Below are 20126 nucleotides of genomic sequence, written 5' to 3' on the forward strand. Positions count from 1 at the left end.
TCACAGGGCGTGCTCAACCCTTCAGAACTTCACTGTGTCTGACAGGGAGTGCTCAACCCTTCAGAACTTCCCTTTGTCTCACAGGGCGTGCTCAACCCTTTATACAATGTTTTAATATGAAGCTTCAGGGAGCATTAGGTAAACATTGGCATTTTAAAAGGGGATTTTTATTAAGCCTTCTACTGTTTTAGTGCTTCAAAACATTATTGTAGCATTTTGACGAAATTGAAAAAGACTTCAAAATAAGTTTTAAGAGTCCATTGTTATTGGTGAGATTCCTTGATTGCATGTACACTCTTTATACTTCTTGCGGATTATGTAGAAGTCTGCTTTCATCCCAATCGTGCTCCAAGTTCACTGATCACATAACCCTGCTTCCCTCTCCCACAGTCCCAGAGACGGTCTGCACACTTCGGTACGTTCACCCCAGGGGTACTTCTGTTTCTGTAGCTATGTTGTACATGAGTTCTTGAATTACCTTGGGTTGTGAAATAAATCAAACCGTCTGTAATCTGCTTCTGCATTTGCAACTCAATCCTTAACATGTAATCGTAATAATGCATCTGTAATAAAATACTGTAGAGATTAAATACTGTAATTGTGGCATATTTGAGGTTCCTCATTGACTTGCCAATGGTTATAAATTTGGTTTATGTATGGCAGTGACATGTGATCCCAAAAAGTAATGAAACGGTTGCCCAGATCATATTAAATATCCCCCTCATATTTTCATGATATTGACCTCTTGAGCATGCTCTGGTGTACTGATAGCATATCTTAATGCTGGCGTGAAGACCAGCTTTACTGTCTACTGGTTAGCACAAGACTACCTTTTTCTTCTAAAGTAATTGTTTTAAGTTATTGACGCAATTGGAGGCGTGTTGAGGTTTTTTTTTATTATAATTTCTGCATCTTTTGTATTTTTATCTCATTCTGCAGTTGCCTTAAGCTACAAAATATTGCTTTTGCTACTTTTTTTTTTGTTACAGTACCAGTCAAAAGTTTGAGTACACCTGCTTGAAACCAGGTTTTTCATGATTATCTATGCTTTTAACTGTATAAACTTGTCTATGAACATTTAATATTTCATTATATGATACGTGTACTTGTATAAGCTGATAATCATAAGTGAACTGCATTCAAAAAATTAATTTCTAAATGAAAATGTAAATCTTGTGAATTTCAATGAAATGGTCACCCAAAGCAAGGGGATTTCATTCTGAAGCCTAAGTCAGTTAAAAGTCTGAAATGTGTATAACACGGTGTTAGAACACTGGCCTAAGTATAAAAGTGTTTTTGTTAGATGTTCTCTGAGTTAACTAGCATGTTACCTAATTAACCTTTTGTTACCAATTATTGTTAACAGGTGAGGGCCCATGATTACTATAGATATAGGTAGCATAGGCACAAGTTTGTCATTCCTGAATGTAAGGGAGCAGAAAATGGCAAAATATGCTCAGTTAAGCAAAGAAAAAAGTCTGTAATTACTTTAAGAAATGAAGGTCAATCTTTAAGACAAATCGCAAGAACTTTGCAAGTGTCTGTAATTGCTGTGGCCAAGACCATCAAACGATTTGAAGAAACTGGCACTCATGAGGACCAAACAAGGTCAGGCAGGCCAAGGGTGACCTCAGAATCAGAGAACAAGTTCAATCGAGTCACAAGTCTGCGAAACCAGCGATTAACTGCCCCTGAAATACAAGCTCAGCAAAATGCTACTATAAGTACAGATGTTTCAACATCAACTATTCAGAGGAGATTGTGTGAAGTGGCCTAACTGGAAGAATTGCTGCAAAGAAACCATTGTTAAGAGTGCAGAATAAGAGGAAGAGACTTGTTAACCGAATGCCTTGTGTTTGTGAGGCTGTTATTAAGGCAAAGGGTGGCTATTTTGAGGAATCCAAGATTTAGAGACAATTTTCTTGAACATTGCTTTGATACTCCTTGTGTTTTGTATATTGTAACATGTTTTCATTTAAGTATTTACAGAAACTTATTCAACGTAAAACATTGTCAATTTTGGAAAAAAAAAAAAACTAGTTTCCAGCAAGTGTACCCAAACTCTTGACTGGTACTGTACATCTGAAGTGTTTTTAAGTTTTGGCTTCACTTGTCTTAATAAACTTTTATCAAACCAATTCCTGGTGTGTACTTGTGTCTGATTTGGGGGAGGGCCACACGCCCCACCAGTCGCTGTGCCTGTGATATTTTCTATAGGCAGCTCGGACGTCATTGTTCTGCCACTGGCACACACACGTAAAGTAAAGCATTCTGATAAGACAAGAGGGAGAGAGACACTCTGGCAATACTTGTAGAAATTAGAAATGCATTGCCTATTATATGTATTACTAGAAGTTTAGTACACAAATAAAATGTGAATTTTATGTTTAAGAAAATCCATATTTTAATGCCATTCCGCTGCCTTCAGAGTGAGGACTACACCATTGGTTCCCACCACTCCCAGGCAAGAACAGGACCGTTGAGTTTTAAAAAAGGATAAGCTTTAATGTGAAACAATAATGCTAATTTTGAAGATTACATGGGTATTTGACACTGGTAACTTAACTAGAACAAAAAAGGGATTCACGTCTAACAGTATGGAGAGATTTCCTGGAAACTGAAAATCCTGTTAATGCACTGAAGTGTGACTGTGTTTAAATAGCAAATTACACTACATGATCCTAGTTATAATGCTTTATAATCCCCATTGAAGAAAAAAAAAAACCAGCCAACAATATAAGCAACACAGTAATATAATGAAAGCTCGTTATTCTATGCCATCATTTGTTTTATTTCAGGTCCAATTGTAAATGCAAGCCAATGGAATTCAACAGGATTCAAATGCAATGTCTTGCCCCACCTTGGAACTGTTGCTTATATTTTTAAAAGCCTCAAGGGGCACTGTTACCACAACATTTGGACGATCACGTGTACATCTCTCAACACGTACTATAGAGACACATTAAAGTGCTCCATAACTATGCATACTAACATTGCAATTATATGTTTGTTGAAATGATCTCGTGGAATCCAGCCCAAAGTCATTTCTCCATAGACAGACATCGTTTAAGGACACGCACGCTTCGCTTCAATTAGTTTCTTGAGTTCAGCTGGCGCTAACTCTGAAGCAATATAATAAGCACCATGGACTTGGAGAAGTTGCCCTACAAACTCACATGCATCGTAAAACAGATAGGACCGTTAATACGGCAGAATGTGCGCCAGTGACTCAAGGGCAGGTACAACACAGCACATCCCCGCCGGCACTCGCCTCGTACACAGCCGCGGTTTGACCGGGAAGCGCTAGCGCTGTCCGCGCCGGAAGATGAAGCATCATTGACGCTGGTGTTGCTAATGGCAGCTCATTTGTGTTGTCGTTCACTGTAGAGAGTTACCGTAAAGAAACGAAGAAGGAAATCCGTGTGCTAATAACAGGCAGGGATCCACGTAGGAACCGCGTAGAAAGAGAGGCACTTTACACAGCACCGGCATTTCCAATACTAGGAGAGAGATACATTTAGTTATATTTATTGGAAAGGGACTGCATGTGAATATAAATATACATGCAATACTGGAAACGGGTGTAGCAGGAATATTAGACATTATCACTTTAGCGCTGACATTTGTGTCAAATAGGACACATTTAAACAAAATTGAGTAAGATAAGAATACAAAAACTAAAGTCAGGGCAAACGAGTGTAATCCAGTAGAAGAAAACGCATACGGCAATATTATAAATACAATCTGTGTCATTTTATTATTATTGGTATTATTGTATTTGTTATTATGTATCTGTCACCGCAATTTTAGACTCTTAAAAACAAGTTATTTTTTAAATGTAATTTATGAACGTGTTGTAATAGTGTTTTAATTTAGCAAACTGTATAGATTGTCGTTGTTTATTTCACTCGCCTGGAACACTGCACAATAATAATAATAATAATAATAATAATAATAATAATAATAATAATAATAATAAGTTGTGGCTGGTGTCTGGCACGAAGTGGTTTTAATGAATGTGTTGTTCGTGTTGATACGAGTGTGCAGGCTATCCTACGTTGCAGCAGGGGCTGGGGGCTGTCAGTATTATTTAAACAGTATTAGAAACCTGGTTCCGGCCCAGGCACACAGAACTCCGAGTCTCCCTCCTTTATTTCTGTACGGGCCAATGCTGGATCTGGAGGTCGTGCCTGAGAGATCACTGGGAAATGAACAATGGGTATTTGCACTAGGTAATGTCAACCCTCTGCTGCTTCTGTGTTACTGTCTGCATAACTTCTTCCTGGTAAAAAAAACTAACCGAAAAAAAAGTGTTTCAGTTCATTAAGTGCTATTGTCCTCCTTTGAGGACAGCCTTCTACTTTGTGATTTTTTTTTTTGGAGCCTTTTTAACTGGCATTTACAGTTATTTTAACTATATTGTTATGATAACTTATGATTTTGATAGAAATCTATATGTAATGTATCAAATAACATAACAGCCTGCTGTGATTGTTTCAAAGAAAACAATGAGAATGTGGTACTTAATGGGCTCATGTAGTGTACATACATACAAACGTGAAGCAGATTTCACTTTGATATTTGATTTATACCTTGCATTTAATTTATTTATTTATTTTTTATTGTTTTGTTTTGCTCCTAATGGTTCCAAAAACTTGGGGACAGATGTCTTGAATTATACTGTATGAATTCTGTACTGTAACACTGGTGGAAGATCTCAAGAAATCTTAATCTGAAGTTACTTTATTTAAGCTTATGTAATTAAATTACACTTAAAAGTACTGAATTTAGATTCCAACTCTAATGATATATTATTGAGTGCATCTTAAGAGGTGATTGATGTAGAGTTAAAACTAAAAGACACTGGTACAACAAAATAGTGTGCCAAAGAAGCTCTGAAAGCCTGTGCAAATTATAATTATAAACAACCACTGCTTAGAACATTACTGGTATGTGGGTGACCATCTGCAGGCTCTTTCTGACAGGGGTGCAGCTAAACTTGTCATCATGATTGAGGCAGTCTGGCTTTATTGCTTAAGCCTAAAAAAACACAGCACTGCATCAAGTGGTAATACAGAGAAAGCGTGTACAATCACTGGGAATTTAATCAACTACATATTGTAGCCATTAATTGTATCTATTCACCTAATGCAACACCTACCGCTTCACTGAATCAGCCGCTTTATGAGATCAAAATGAAGGTGATCAACAAGCATGACCACACTAATGTTGAGTAGTACAGTAACCTAGGCTGCTGTTAATTTTCACTACAGACTGTTGATGTGCCAGTAAGAAGTAAGTGTGGTATTTACCGTGAACAGAGGCTTTTTCAACTGAAGGAACTGGCACCAGCTGTTGCTTTGGGGTCTTGTTTTGTGTTTTTTGTTTTTCTTTTCTAATCTGTCCTAAACGGAATTTGTTTTGCCTTGTTTTTAATTGTAACCATTCCCTTTGCTGTTGCAGGGATGCCATTGGCCCAGGCCATCGCAATTCTCCAGAGGCACTGCCGCATCATCAGAAACGTGCAGGTTCTCTATAGCGAACAGGTTAGGATGTTTTATTGGTGCATCTGCAGTTTGAACAGGGGCCGCAAATTACACAAGATTAAAATACCATTTATAACCCTGTTTTCTGGGGGTTTTTTTGAGTATGCATTGATCGAACAAAACTTCCAGTGAGATCCCAAGGCAAGTGGTGGCCAGCTTGTTATGTACATAAATAGGAAGCTGGCCTCCTCCTGGGCTGCTTGGGAAGTAACCCCTACAGTGTCACTTTGTGTTTTGCCGACACCACCACCCCATCTATATGTTACAGCATCTAAGCATTGTGTTCACCAAGACAGGTGAGGCATAAGCGGAGGGCTCTACTTTAAGACTCCCATGTAGGTTACAGTGTACCTGTGTTTTAGTAAGTCATCCTTTTATTATAATTGAAGTACTGTATCACATTCTACTATATTTTGTGTATTTACATAGATGTCAGCTGTGTTATTAAATGCGAGCTGTTGCTCAAGGACCCTGCCAGACTCCGTTTCTTATGTTCCTTCTGGAAGCTTGTGTTTTACTGACTAACAGTGCATGTCAGTGCTGGTAATGACAATGCAGTTGTGAATAATTGAAGCATTAAGAGCACAGATTGCTATCGTCTTCCTGCTTGTGGTCTTTCTTGTAGAAAGCACTTATGTTCTCTGTAATCCTTTAAATCTAGTAGGGCCGAATGGTGTGCTAACAACGACCTCTTCTCATTCCCAAACTGTTGTTTAAAATTACGAATGACAGTTCTGGGAATTATTTTAATCACACAGTAGTTCTTTCACAGTAGGAGGTGTTTTTGTTTCGGGTGACATGACATGTTTATTCCAGAGTGAATTTTACAATACACTTTTTTTTTATACTGGTTCCACTGAAACTAAAAGAAACCGCCAGTGTCTACTTTCTTCTAATGTGTGTCTTCAGATCTCTGATTGACTCCTGCACTGCTCTGTCTTTGTGTCTTCAGATCTCTGATTGACTCCTGCACTGTTCTCTCTCTCTTTGTGTCTTCAGATCTCTGATTGACTCCTGCACTGCTCTCTCTCTGTGTCTTCAGATCTCTGATTGACTCCTGCACTGCTCTCTCTCTCTTTGTGTCTTCAGATCTCTGATTGACTCCTGCACTGCTCTGTCTTTGTGTCTTCAGATCTCTGATTGACTCCTGCACTGCTCTGTCTTTGTGTCTTCAGATCTCTGATTGACTCCTACACTGCTCTCTCTCTCTGTGTCTTCAGATCTCTGATTGACTCCTGCACTGCTCTCTCTCTCTTTGTGTCTTCAGATCTCTGATTGAGTCCTGCACTGCTCTCTCTCTCTTTGTGTCTTCAGATCTCTGATTGACTCCTGCACTGCTCTCTCTCTTTGTGTCTTCAGATCTCTGATTGACTCCTGCACTGCTCTCTCTCTCTTTGTGTCTTCAGATCTCTGACTGACTCCTGCACTGCTCTCTCTTTGTGTCTTCAGATCTCTGATTGACTCCTGCACTGCTCTCTCTCTCTTTGTGTCTTCAGATCTCTGATTGACTCCTGCACTGCTCTCTCCCTCTTTGTGTCTTCAGATCTCTGATTGACTCCTGCACTGCTCTCTCTCTCTTTGTGTCTTCAGATCTCTGATTGACTCCTGCACTGCTCTCTCTCTGTGTCTTCAGATCTCTGATTGACTCCTGCACTGCTCTCTCTCTCTTTGTGTCTTCATATCTCTGATTGACTCCTGCACTGCTCTCTCTCTCTCTTTGTGTCTTCAAATCTCTGATTGACTCCTGCACTGCTCTCTCTCTTTGTGTTTATAGAGTCCTCTTTGCCATGACCTTATACTGAACTTGACTCAGGATGGAATCAAGCTGCTGTTTGATGCCTGCAGTCAGCGACTGAAGGTAAACTTGTAATTGTCTACACTAATTCATTGCACTTCTTAACCTCAGCCTTTGGAATGTGTGACTATAAATCCACTTATATGAACATACTTGCCAGAGGGGCTAGGGTCAGTTCTTGTTTTTCAATTCCAATCCCATTCCCTTATAATCACGTTCAGCACCTCGCGGCTCAAAATTGAAATCAGCAGCATTCTGTTTAAATTGAAGTCACTGTTAGTTTGTTAAACTGCTTACATTTGAAGCCAACCAGCCCTGGTAATGCATTCCGGTACTGTTATGATTGAGCTTTGAAGTGATTGTATCTGTACACAGACTGTGTGTTTCCTACATCTCTGATTTGATCTTGTGCTATATTAAGTCATTATACTAACTATGGCTATGCTTACGTTCATTGCATAGTGTCTTATTAATGATTTTCCATATGAAACTGTTAACAGTGTTTTGATTGTAATCTAGGTAATTGAAGTCTATGACTTGAGCAAAGTGAAATTGAAATACTGGTGAGTATTATACTGTGTGTTTAACCTCTGTGAATCTGCTCACGCTTGTTGCGAGGGTTGCTCAGCAGTTCATGACAAACTGATCAGGCGCTGCTGGCGTTATTTTAACTGCCTTCAAGTGGTGGGATGAAGCTGTTTGTCAGCAGGTTAAATGTACTCCAGAAAACCTCACAAGGACTCATTACACCAAGTGAGCGGTAGAGGGAAAGCAGCTGAGTCATGTGGACTAAAAGCTGCATTGACAAAACCACAATGCAAGCATGATAGCAAAATACACACCGGGTATTGTAATTTAGTGTTTTTAATTTTTTCTAAATTTTAAAACAGTTTGTGTTGAACTTGTCTGACCGCAAACACCTATGCATTATAAAATAGATACATAGGAAACTTAGTGTGGTACAGTTACACACACACAGTGACTGCAGGGGATACTCTGTACCGCCTGCAGTGTTAAAATCAAACAAATTCAGTATAGAATGGACTCTTTCACCAGTCAGCTGTGGACATGCATGAGTGATGTGTTTGCTGCTTCATAACATATTGAATTGACAGACTTGTAGTGACGTCTTGGTTTGGTTTTCTCTCTTTTTTTGAAGTGGAGTGCATTTTAACTCTCAGGCAGTCGCGCCGACCATTGAGCAGATAGACCAGTCCTTTGGAGCAACGCATCCAGGAGGTAAGAAGAGGAATGGGGTCTGTCGCCTGTCGAGAAAGACACTGTCCTGTTCACATCAATGTACTTGAGATCTGAATGTGGTGACATGTAGATTTTCTGTGCACTCTGACCTGACTCAGCTGGCTCTTCATCAGGCTGCCCAAAAGCTTGCTTTAGTAATGCATCGGACAAGAAGAAACACACTGTAATAACAAACTCACTGTACAACATAGCTTTATCAGGAGCCAGGGTTAGGTCAATTCCTGTTTTAAAATCAATTCCCAATTCTAATTCAAATTCCCTTTTCATCAATTCAAAATTGATACTAGCAGTATTCTGTTAATATGAGTTTTTGACAGTGGCAACAAATTACTTAAATTGAAGTCACTATTAAATGAAAGCAGTGAAAGCAGTTGATTATGTCTACAATTATTATGTCTCTAAAATATCAATTCCGATTCCTTCGAAGGGATTGATTTTAAAAGAGGAATTGGAAGTGGAAATAGAATTGTAATTGAAAAACAGGAATTGACTCAGCCTTGTTAGGACGCCCACAATATGAAGCCTAGCGTGAACATTAGTATCGTCCTCTTTTCTTTTTCAGTGTACAATGCAGCTGAGCAGCTTTTTCACCTTAATTTCCGAGGTCTGTCTTTCTCCTTTCAACTGGACTCCTGGAACGAAGCTCCCAAGTATGAGGTCAGAACGCAGCCTGCAGCTGTCTCTCCGAGATTGAGGGCTCTGCTTTTTCCTGTAGTGCAATCACATCTCAGCAAGGGCCAACTGTAATATTCCTCCATAGGACATGACAATAGCCAAACTTAATGTCTGCATCAGTAAACTAATAATAACGACAAGGGGCAACTGTACTTCTACTGGAACAAGAAATCAGACAAATGCATTGCTTTTCATTGTTGGTTAATATTTTTATAAAATGTACAAGTTGGACAAACTATCTATTAAGACAATATTACTTGGAGCCTTTGGTTGTAATTGATTCCAATGAATATATTTTTGCTGTCTTTACATCTACACTTTGTGTGTGTGTGTGTGTGTGCTTTGTGTATAAAGAGAGTATATATACACACACACACACCCACACCCACACACATCTAGCAATAGTTGTTTTGCTTTGACAGCCTAACTTTGCCCATGGCTTGGCCTCCCTGCAGATTCCTCACGGAGCCACTGTAAAACGCATGCACATCTACACTGGAAACAGTCTGCAGGATACCAAGTAAGGGACGCATGACTAGCCTGAGTGTTAATGCAAGATGTGGCTTATATGGGCGGGCATGAAGCCTTGTTAAGAGCGTTCAGACACGCTGCACTTCTGATATCAGTGCTGCGCTTCATGTGAAAAGGCAAACAAAGTTGGGTTTTCTGAGTGTAGTGTGCAGTGCATGACCCCCTTCAAAAGTAACGAATTGAGCATTAGCAACTACAGGATGAAATTACTGCTATAGATGTTTGTTATTTTTTCTTTCAGATGATAAAACATGCAGAATTTACCGTTAGTAAATGGCTCTTCAGAATTTCCACTGGAAAACAGACAAGTGACAGTTAACAATGTTCCCACTCTCCCTGACCTTTCCAGGGCTACTGGTGCTGCTTGTGTAGTGCGACTTACCAAAGCTAAGAGCAGTCCTAACTATAGTTCAGACATTCAGACTCCTGATGTGTTTTATTAAAATGCTTTTGCTTTGCTCTGATGCATATGTAGATCTTATTTTAGCATGCATGTTTGCTTCACATCGGTGAGAATTGTGCAGCTGCATTTTCTGAAATGAGGTTGCTTTATCTGTAATAGTATTGACATGAAGGTAATTTTTTTATTAGGCAGGCTCGTATAAACTCCACTGTCTCAAGGGCATGGGGTTTGGAAAGAGAAAGAAAGAAATCAAGTTTTTTTTTTTTTTTTTTTTTTTTTTTTTTCCCAGTTGTCCAGCAACTGGTGTTGAGCTTTGAAAATAGCTCTGCAGTTAACCTGTGTAGAGCCAGAGGAGTGGAAGAATGTGATGGTGAGACAGTAATGTAGAATTGAAAACACTGCTCTCTGCAGCAGGCAGTGCTTTTGACCCTGCTGTTAACGGCACTTCCACTCCGGGTGTGTGTTTGTTTGCACTGTGTTGCAGGGCTCCAGCGATGCCTCTTACCTGCTTTCTGGGGAATGTGTTTGCCGAGTGCGTTGAAGTATTAAGAGACGGGACGGGACCCTTAGGGTTAAGACTCCATCTCCTCGCTGCAGGTATTGAAATTCAAGTGTGAGGAATTGGGCATTGTGGATTGGAAGAAAACGGGTGAAATGATGTGCTGAGCTGTTCTGCGAGTGCCATGTGCTTGTGTGCTCCGCAGGTTGTGGCCCCGGGGTGATGGCAGATGCTAAGGTTCGAGTGCTGGAGCGCTGCATATACTTCGGAGATTCGTGTCAGGATGTTTTGAGTACTCTGGGGTCACCACATAAAGTCTTCTATAAATCCGAGGACAAGGTACAATCAGCAATCGCATACAAAACACAAAGCACATGGATAACCTGCTGAAGGTGCAATACCATATCATCTCTTTTGGGGTTTTCAACCAGTTTCAAGGATAGAAATAAGACACTTTCTTATATTCCAGATTTTATTACGAACTTGATTAGCTACAGAGTATAGATAACAAGCTCAGGTGGCAATGGGAGTCTTATGTCCATCTCTGAGTTATGTTAACACATGGAAATGCCAGTTCTTAGACACCTGACCCATCGGTCCTTGGTGTCACAGTTCAAGTTGATGTTCCTAAAGTAAATCACGTGACATTGCCAAGCAGTCCCCAATGGAATTCTGAAATCTCTGTTTCTCCTGCAGATGAAGATTCACTCTCCTTCTCCTCACAAGCAGGTTCCCTCCAAATGCAATGACTACTTCTTCAACTACTTCACGCTTGGAGTGGTAAGAGCTGCATTCTCGCTCTCCCCTTCAATCTGCTGTCCGTTATTAATATTGTCCTAGTGTTGTGGCCACTGTATTGAGTGAATGTTAAATGCAACACTGCTGCTTCTTTTCATTCAGGATATACTGTTTGATGCCACTACTCATCTGGTGAAAAAGTTTGTGCTACACACGAATTTCCCTGGTCATTATAATTTTAATATGTAAGTATCGAGTTCCCTAAATACAGTGTACAAGTGCAAGAGTCTGCATGTAAATATATATTTTACATGAGTATTACTGAATATACAGGAGCATTTCCAGATGACACAAATATATACCGATATACTTAATGGAGGAGAGGATGCATGCATAGAACATCTGCAATTAACTCACCTTCCTGTTTTTTTCCTCCTATTTTTTTAGTTATCATCGATGTGATTTCAAGATTCCACTTGCAAGTAAAAAAGGTGAGTTTAACAAAAAAATCAGCTGCCGTGTCGCTCCCTGTTTAAGTACAGTGAAGCCCTTAGTAATGTCATAAGAGTAACACTGACGACCTTGGTTCAAAAGCAGGTGGAAGCAATAACCTGAGTCCAGGAAACCCCCTTGAGGCCTCAGCCACGCACAACCTAGTGTTAGTTCTGCTACATCAGTGCAAGAAGAACCATGTCCATATTATAAAACTAGCAGGAAGCAACTCAGAGCTTTTAAAACTGCAGAAAATCCAGGTTCAAGCATTGCACTTGCTCTGGGTGTCTGCTGTACCCGGTAGAGCTCCTTGCAACACATACTGTCTGGGATTAAGATGTTGATTCTGATCATACTTTCAGGGGTCTGCGCAGCTGCATGCTCTACGCAGTCGTTTCTCGTTATTGAGTTCATGAAAGGTTAATACTCCTAAACGAGCTTTTCACCTTTGAGCTGTAAACTCAAGAGGATTTAAAAGAGCTTTCTCTCACAGGGTAATCGGCCCATCAGACAAGCAGACACTTGACGTGGCTTTCCCTGCAGCGCAGTATTTCATGTTGCTTGTCCTGTTTTAGTGTGTGTTGCAGGTGGTGCTGATTCTCAGATGGACGCAGGCACTTTGACAACTTACAGCAAGGTAAGAGGCTGGAGTTCACCGCCAGCAGGGTCGGGGTCAGTTCCTGTTTTTCAATTCCAGTTCCTTTTTAAAATCAATTCACATTCCTTCAAAGGAACTGGAATTGATGTTTTAGAGACGATTGTTCAGCTGCTTTCATTTGAAGCCAATTTAATTCACTAACAGGGACTTCAACTGAAGTCATTTGTTGCCACGGCGAGTAGCTCATTTTAACAGAATGCAGCTGCTTGGAGTTTTTTTTTTTTTCACCCTGCATGTGTCATTTTTAAAATGCTGTATTTAAAAACAGTGCCTCCATAATAGAAAGAAATACTGAAGAGAGTGGATTTAAATAAATACTTGAGTTTAAGTACAGGACAACAGACTTGCTGTCCTGAACTAGACTATTGCGAAGCATTTCATCCTCTTATGTTGTGTTTCAGTGGGATTTGATTCAGGAGCATATTGGTCACCCTATGGAAAAGCCGGTGGTCCTGCACAGGTAACACTGCAAGCTTGCTGAATATCACACTGTAGGCAAAATCTATTGGAAGTGTCTTAAAATTGGGACAGGCAGGTTCCCCGCATCTATTTGGATGTGGTTTTGACTTTGTGGAAACCCTGTATATGTGTGTTGAGATTATTAAAAATGACTATGTTTGTTTTATTGAGGTCATCTTCAGCAAATAACAGCAACCCGTTCGGATCTACTTTTTGCTTCGGACTGCAAAGAATGATTTTTGAGGTAAGTTCATAGACTAAAACCGAGAGCTAGTTGAATGTCTAGAGAAATGCCTAGTAAACCAGCTACATTTATTTCACATCATTTTAGTTTGTTCAGTCCTCAACAAATACAGGAATTCATGAAGGTGTGCATTTTGAAAGAGGGAAGTGTTATGATCATCAATAAAATGTGAATGTAAAGGCCAGAAAAGGGTTGGAGTGTTGAAACATACAGATCGACTTGGACTTGAGACCATCTCTGACAGCCAGCCTGTAAGATTGTTAACACAAGACCCTCCCCTGCTTATCTCTTCTAGGTGATGCAGAACAACCACATAGCCTCAGTAACCCTGTACAGCAGCCATTCTCGAGCAGCCGAAGCACCTGCCCAGTGAGTGCCCGCTCTCTGCTCCTCCAGTCGCAACACTACAGATCTAGTACAGTACAGTGTGCCTTGGTTTGCTGCCACTATCATACAAGAAAAGCATGGTATGGTTTCTTTTAGTTCTCACTGCCCCTCCCCTGTCCTGTGACTGGCGAGAGTGCGCAGTGGAGTATCACAGAGCTGCTCTCGCAGGGAGGAGTCCCAGTGGTATGGGCTCTGAAGCCATATGTCTGTGTGTTATTCTGGTCCTTGTGTCTGTCTCTGTTACATTCAACCGATCGCACACAAACGTAGATACAAGCACAAAACTCACGAGCACCGACCTGAGCCAAGGGGGGTTGGTTAATATTATATATACACACACACACACATTTAAATGTGTGTTTAGTGTTGTAGTGGTGTGGTACAGTTCTGTTCTGCACTTTGCTTTGGCCCGTTGCAGTCAGCTGAGTGCATCAAGTCTCAGCCTGTGTCCACTGTTTTCAGGCACACATTGTTTTACTTAAACTGTAGCAAGTTAAAAGAAAAAAAAAATTGGTTTTAACAATAGAATTGCACTAAATACACCTTAATTACCTGATAATTGTCTTATCCACTGAGGAATATTTGTGTCATGGGTGCGAGTGAGAGAGTGGTTGCAACAGTTTAGTTATTTTAATAATCTGCACGCAGCTGATATAAATCAAACATTTTTTTGTTCTCCATGTCCATCCACCCTTGTTCATTAAAACCCAATTCCTATTCTTCAGGTCCGATCAACGATGACCAGTGTGTGTGTTAGAGTTCTTTTGAATGCCAACATTTTAGTGAAAGACAGCTGACAGCATCTTGTTTTTTAATCTATACTTGTCATGGAAACTGCACACCCCAATGTGCTTGAAAACAGTCTGTCTTAAACCTCTTGTAAAAAGAAAGCTGCAATTCTCCAGGGCATGGAACTCCTGGCGTATTGCAGTACTCTGCTCCCCCCCCCCCTCCCTCCTCCTTTACAACCACCCACCAATATAGGGGTCAACCTGGTGTGTGGGCTATCTTTTAATAATGCTTCAAGCTTTTAAAAAAAAAAATAATAATAATGCCCCGTTTTAAAAAAAAAAAACATTTAAAAAATGTAAAAAGAAATAGATGTAGCGATTTTAACTTGTATTACATGACTAGACACTGCTGATTGTGTTTTCAATGTATGTATAGATTTGTAAATACAGCATTTTTTCTACAGTTCTACAGTGTAAGCCTGCATTGCTTCATTAAGTCAGAAATATTTATATTGTGACATTGCAAGTCTGGACCAGAATCAGGGGATACAGTATGAGGATGTGTGTTAATGGTATTTCTTTACATTTAGTCTTCCCTTTACTGTGACTTTATAGAGTGTTGTAACTAGCCCTCCATGTACAGTATGATACAAGCTTACCTTTCTTCCATTCTTAGCTGTTAACCGAGGCTCTTACTAAGGCTGCTTCTCTGTATCGATTGCTTGCTGAAGATACTTTGTGTCTCTCAATTTCCTGCACATCCTGTCTGAAACTGTGTAATGAAATGCATTCCGAGCATGTATTCTGAAATGTTGAAATGCATTCCGAGCATGTATTCTGAAATGTTGAAATGCATTCCGAGCATGTATTCTGAAATGTTGAAATGCATTCCGAGCATGTATTCTGAAATGTTGAAATGCATTCCGAGCATGTATTCTGAAATGTTGAAATGCATTCCGAGCATGTATTCTGAAATGTTGAAATGCATTCCGAGCATGTATTCTGAAATGTTGAAATGCATTCCGAGCATGTATTCTGAAATGTTGAAATGCATTCCGAGCATGTATTCTGAAATGTTGAAATGCATTCCGAGCATGTATTCTGAAATGTTGAAATGCATTCCGAGCATGTATTCTGAAATGTTACCACGTCAGACTGTTAGTAATGGTTTGTGTGCTGGACTGTTTTAATAGATAAACTGCAGAAAAGGTATGGGTTACATGTCCAGTGTAGAAACCTGAACCACATAGTCTCGGAATTGATATTAAATGTCTTCAGATACATTGAATTCGTGGCCAAGGGGTGGGTAGCAAACTTCTGAGCATTCAGGCATGTTTGATTTACCAACAAACTGCTTTGACAATGGAAATAGCGGACTGTAATACAAATCTCTAAACTGGAATACAGTTGCTATGAATATGATCGAAGCAACATTCATATAAATACTATTTTCAAATGTTTTTCAAATCCATCATTTTTTTGGGGATGCATTTTTTTTTTTTTAAATGGCCATTGCTTATTGAAATTGTGAGCTGATGCATACAGTAGAAATGTGGTGTTTGAAAATTATAGATATTTTTTAATATGTTTTAATAACCTATAAGTCTTTTCCGCTGTGACATTTAAATAAACATATCTAAAGTCTCTGCCACATGGAGCTTTTGAAAATGCCATTGTTAAGCTAAGGGACTAAGTTTCAGGGCACTGCATGGCAGACCCGGCGAGACTTTGGGTTCAATACAGCAAAGTTGCCTCAAACCTAGGTCTCCTGGAAGCCACTGTTCCTGAAAAAGTGGCTTCGTGTTCCCTCAGCTTTAGCATTTCAAAAGACGGCAATAAACACAGCTGGTCCAAATTGAAATCCAACCATATGCAAATTTACAGAGTAATTTGTTGACTTTTTTTTTTTTTTTTTAAACCACTAGATTCACATTTTGATACACGGCTCATAATCTTGTTCATATCCTCAAATCCTGAATCAGAAAATAAAAATGGATGTAATAAACACGTAAAACAATACTGACTGATTTGTGTGATTTTGTATTTATTTCAAAGTTAATGCGCGTGATTACTGAGTATGTTACAGTGCACTTCTGATCCTTTAACATTTTGTACAGGTAGCTATCTCAATACTTTATAAATGAACTCAAGTCTGCTTACATAAATACATCAGATTGTGGATCAATTTAGTGTAATATCAAGGCGATATTTGCTTCCCAATGTGAACTTGTATTTACGGAAAAGAACAACATTGGTGGGTGTTTGCTGTTAAGCACGGTAGCATCGTAACAAGGGAACATACGTGAAGCAGAACTGTATGCCTCATACATGTAGCATGCAGAATATTGATCCATGAAGCTAGTTCATATCAGACTTCACTGTTTGCTCATTCGGTTTTATGAAAATGCCCCTATACTTGCATATCTGAGTCTAAAGACAGTGGAATGATATTGTGCATGTTTTGCTTGACTATATGATTTCCTGTATTTCACAGGTTATACGCATGCTGAAAATGGCAGTGGAACCCCTCAGGACAGTTTCAACCCAAGGTCCTCTTTTTTGTGTTTGTGGTTTTTCCTCGTCCATTTGAATGACTTCCTCACAACCACTTTGGTATTGCACTGCACCTCCGGATCGTGAAGCAGTTTCCACATGAGCCACATTTCTGCCACGGTGAGGCTGTGGACCACCATGAGCTCTCTGTAAAAACATGGATCAAAGACTTGGAGATGGGGGGCAGCAGAGGGCCTGACTATCCCGAAAGTCCTGAAACCCTCGTGGGAATCTGGTTTCAGGCCGATCCGGAGCAGACACATCCCCATGAAGACGTCGTCGATCGGGAACAGCTCCACCTCTCTGCAAGCTCGCTCCAGTCTCTTAGCGGTGAAGCCAGACATGATGAAGCCACCTCCCCCTGCGTAAGCTGGGTAAATCCCCTGTCCGTACACCATCTCTGGGATGAAGTACTTGCTCTTCTTTGACCTGATAGGCTGAGCCTGATAGATGACGTCGCCAATGAAGACGTCTTCGCCAGGGCTGCGCTCCTTCAGGAGCTCCACAATGTTATCGACGTTGACGTAGATGTCGGCGTCGCCTTTGAAGATGAACTTCACGTCGGGGCAAAAAATGTCCAGCCATTTTAAAAAGTTGATCTCCTTCAAGGTCAGGTTGAAGAAAGTATCCTGGAAGTCCCACAGGAGGATGTCCCTGTGCGCACGGCTCTCGTACCTCAAAAGCAGCTCCCACTCGGGAAACTGTGTTTGATTCTTGGGAACCCCCAGCAGGAAGACCATGTTTATCTTTACTCCGTTTAAAAGTCCTTCCGCTCCCCAGGTCTTGCGCACCACCTCGCGCTTCTCGAACTCCTCCGCCACCGACTTGATGGCGATCAGCAGGAACGTGTCCCCCACACACTTCCCAGGCTGGTTCAAAAGGAGTTTGAAGTCACGGCAGTCCTTGTTTCTCAGGTACTGCTTGAAGTTGAAAGGTGGACGAGATAAAGACGGGGCCCTGGTGGGCTGAACTGCACCCTCATCGACTGGCTCAGAATTGCACATCTGTCCAGAATAACGCTGAGGAGTTACCAACTCCTCCTCTAGCCTCTTGGCTGTGGTTCCCAAAACAACTCTTGTGTTTGACGTTTCCTTGATTAGGTTCTCAATTCCCCACGTTGCTGTGAATCCATACTGGGTGTACAGTATTACACACAGCACTGTCAGAATCACAACCGTGCAGATCACATCTCCTTTCAGAGGAACTCTCATGGTCTGCAGTGGATCGGACGCGTATCATAAGCTGCTCTTTCCCAGCCGCTGAGAAACAGCGAGGCCAATTACAGTATGTGCAGAGAGAAGACAGGTTTCACCACCTGTGGAATCTGAATTTTTTATTATTGGGAGTCAGTGCAGCCACTTTCTAATGGTCCTTCAGAGCCTGAATAAAGTTGTTCTGGAGGCTTGTTATTAAAACCATTACAAGATAAGAGTAGGCTGGGATGAAGAATATTTCCAAGTCACACGCAGGAGGCAGCTTGGTGTGTTCCACAGAGCACCAGGTTTGGAGGGTATTGGGTATTCATTGGCCTTCCTCAATTAGCACTAGAACACAGAACTAAATATTGTTATAAACACACAGTTTCTGTTAGATAATATCAGTAATATTAGGAAGAAAGCAAAGAAAAACTGTAATATTAAATATAGTATATACAAGCTGGTGGTAAATAAAATAATGATATTAAGTAAGCCAATTGAAGTCGGTTATTAAGATTAATATTTATTTTTTTCTCAACATTATACTTTGGAACAGACATTTTCCATCTCTTAATAAAAGCACCATACTAGTGTTTTATTGTGTGCTCAACCCACGTAATAACCATTTAGTGAAGCAGTTCCACTTCTAATGACGGCAACGTATTTATTATGTATCAGCTGCGGCAATGAGGAAAATAAAGCCATCCATAACACACACACACACACACACACGTGAGAAGCATGTTAGATAGTGGAAAACGCTTAAACCACATCCCCTGTACTGTATATTTAAAAAGTTCAATGGACAATTGTGTATTTTGTTATGCTCATGTAGTTTAAAATGTTTAGATGAATAAAAGAAAACGTGTTATTTTGAATAAGATCGTGAACATGTGTAGTGGTTCATCGGAATAAACAGAACGGCAAGAAGCAGCCAGACAGGACCCTGAACTTGGCGGTCCTCGGATTAAAAAAAAATATGTAACATTGAAACAACACCCTCGATCAGTCTGCGTCTAAAAGAAATTATCATACTCACCACATCGGACCGGCTGCGTGTCCATCCATCTGCAGAGCTGGGTTACCCGCGAAAGTGCCAAACACGAACACCTGGACCTAATTATCTCGTTGCAGTCACACGAACAAAAACACACTTTATTTTTTGCAATTGCAGCCTTTTATAACACCCTACATTATAACGCATATTATCATGCAAACTAGCTTTACTCGCTAGACGTGTTGAAAAGTTAACTCGACAGAGGTGTTCGCCTCAACTTTCTTTTTGTGGAAAAAATAAATACATTTTTAAAAAATTTGCCAGCAAAGCAACTCCAGACTGCAGAAAAAGCGAAACCGTGGAGCGGGGAGGAATGGCGATGAGTATATGATGTAATGCACATTGTGCAGTATAACGCGCAATGTGTGTCAAATTATTTATTTATTTATTTAATATTACTTTAAATTTAAAGTTGTACTAAACATTACTTTAAAAAAAATAATAAAAACATGTTTTCATTTAAATTACCGTAAACTGCAGGCCACACGATTTGATGTGTGCCCATAAAACCTTGAGCCACAACCCCGGTATTTGCCTAAATGAAAGGAGCCAGCTGTTGTGATGTCTGCTTGTGTTAGGTATTGGGGAGATGCGCCCCCTTGTGGAAATGGGTGTGTACGTGTGTGTTGTGGTTTAAATACACCCATCAGCTTTCTATTTTAAGGCACTAAACAGTGTTAACGAAATGTAACTGTTTACTCGTCAGCGTTTCAGAAGGAGTAAGTTCTGTGACTCAAATGCCAAAAGCAGTTTAAAAAGAAAAAGTCACAAGTAACTCTACAGGTGAAAAATAAATCATATCCACTTGATTTACTGTTGGATAAATATAAAGTATGTATATTAAACTGCATTCTCCTATTATAAATACATAATTACACACCAATGCAATACACTGGATATAC

General features: G+C 40.1%; 2 protein-coding genes across 5 annotated transcripts; one reads left to right on the forward strand and one right to left on the reverse strand.

Moving 5' to 3' along the window:
• The first annotated feature begins 3040 nt into the window (after positions 1 to 3040).
• Positions 3041 to 17021, forward strand: phaf1 (phagosome assembly factor 1). Of its 4 annotated transcripts, none has more exons than XM_041221567.1 (17): positions 3285 to 4232; positions 5464 to 5546; positions 7321 to 7404; positions 7861 to 7904; positions 8501 to 8580; positions 9164 to 9258; positions 9699 to 9796; positions 10695 to 10807; positions 10915 to 11048; positions 11406 to 11489; positions 11610 to 11692; positions 11895 to 11938; positions 12515 to 12576; positions 12999 to 13057; positions 13228 to 13300; positions 13596 to 13669; positions 16913 to 17021. In XM_041221567.1, exons 1-17 carry the CDS (start codon positions 4013 to 4015, stop codon positions 16926 to 16928), a joined length of 1446 nt encoding a protein of 481 aa, XP_041077501.1. In that variant the 5' UTR covers positions 3285 to 4012; the 3' UTR covers positions 16929 to 17021. The 4 variants fall into 4 exon arrangements, 3 of the variants coding, with proteins under 3 accessions (XP_041077501.1, XP_041077502.1, XP_041077503.1); XM_041221568.1 differs by lacking the exon at positions 16913 to 17021 and adding an exon at positions 14413 to 16432 and having other exon boundaries at positions 3287 to 4232; XM_041221569.1 differs by having other exon boundaries at positions 3297 to 4232; positions 9732 to 9796.
• Positions 16947 to 20102, reverse strand: b3gnt9 (UDP-GlcNAc:betaGal beta-1,3-N-acetylglucosaminyltransferase 9). Its single transcript, XM_041221570.1, has one exon. The coding sequence runs from the start codon at positions 18180 to 18182 to the stop codon at positions 16947 to 16949; it is 1236 nt and encodes a 411-aa protein (XP_041077504.1). The 5' UTR covers positions 18183 to 20102.
• Positions 20103 to 20126: the final 24 nt, after the last annotated feature.

Source organism: Polyodon spathula, chromosome 21 (assembly GCF_017654505.1).
Source record: "Polyodon spathula isolate WHYD16114869_AA chromosome 21, ASM1765450v1, whole genome shotgun sequence".
NCBI classification, from domain to species: Eukaryota; Metazoa; Chordata; class Actinopteri; order Acipenseriformes; family Polyodontidae; genus Polyodon; species Polyodon spathula.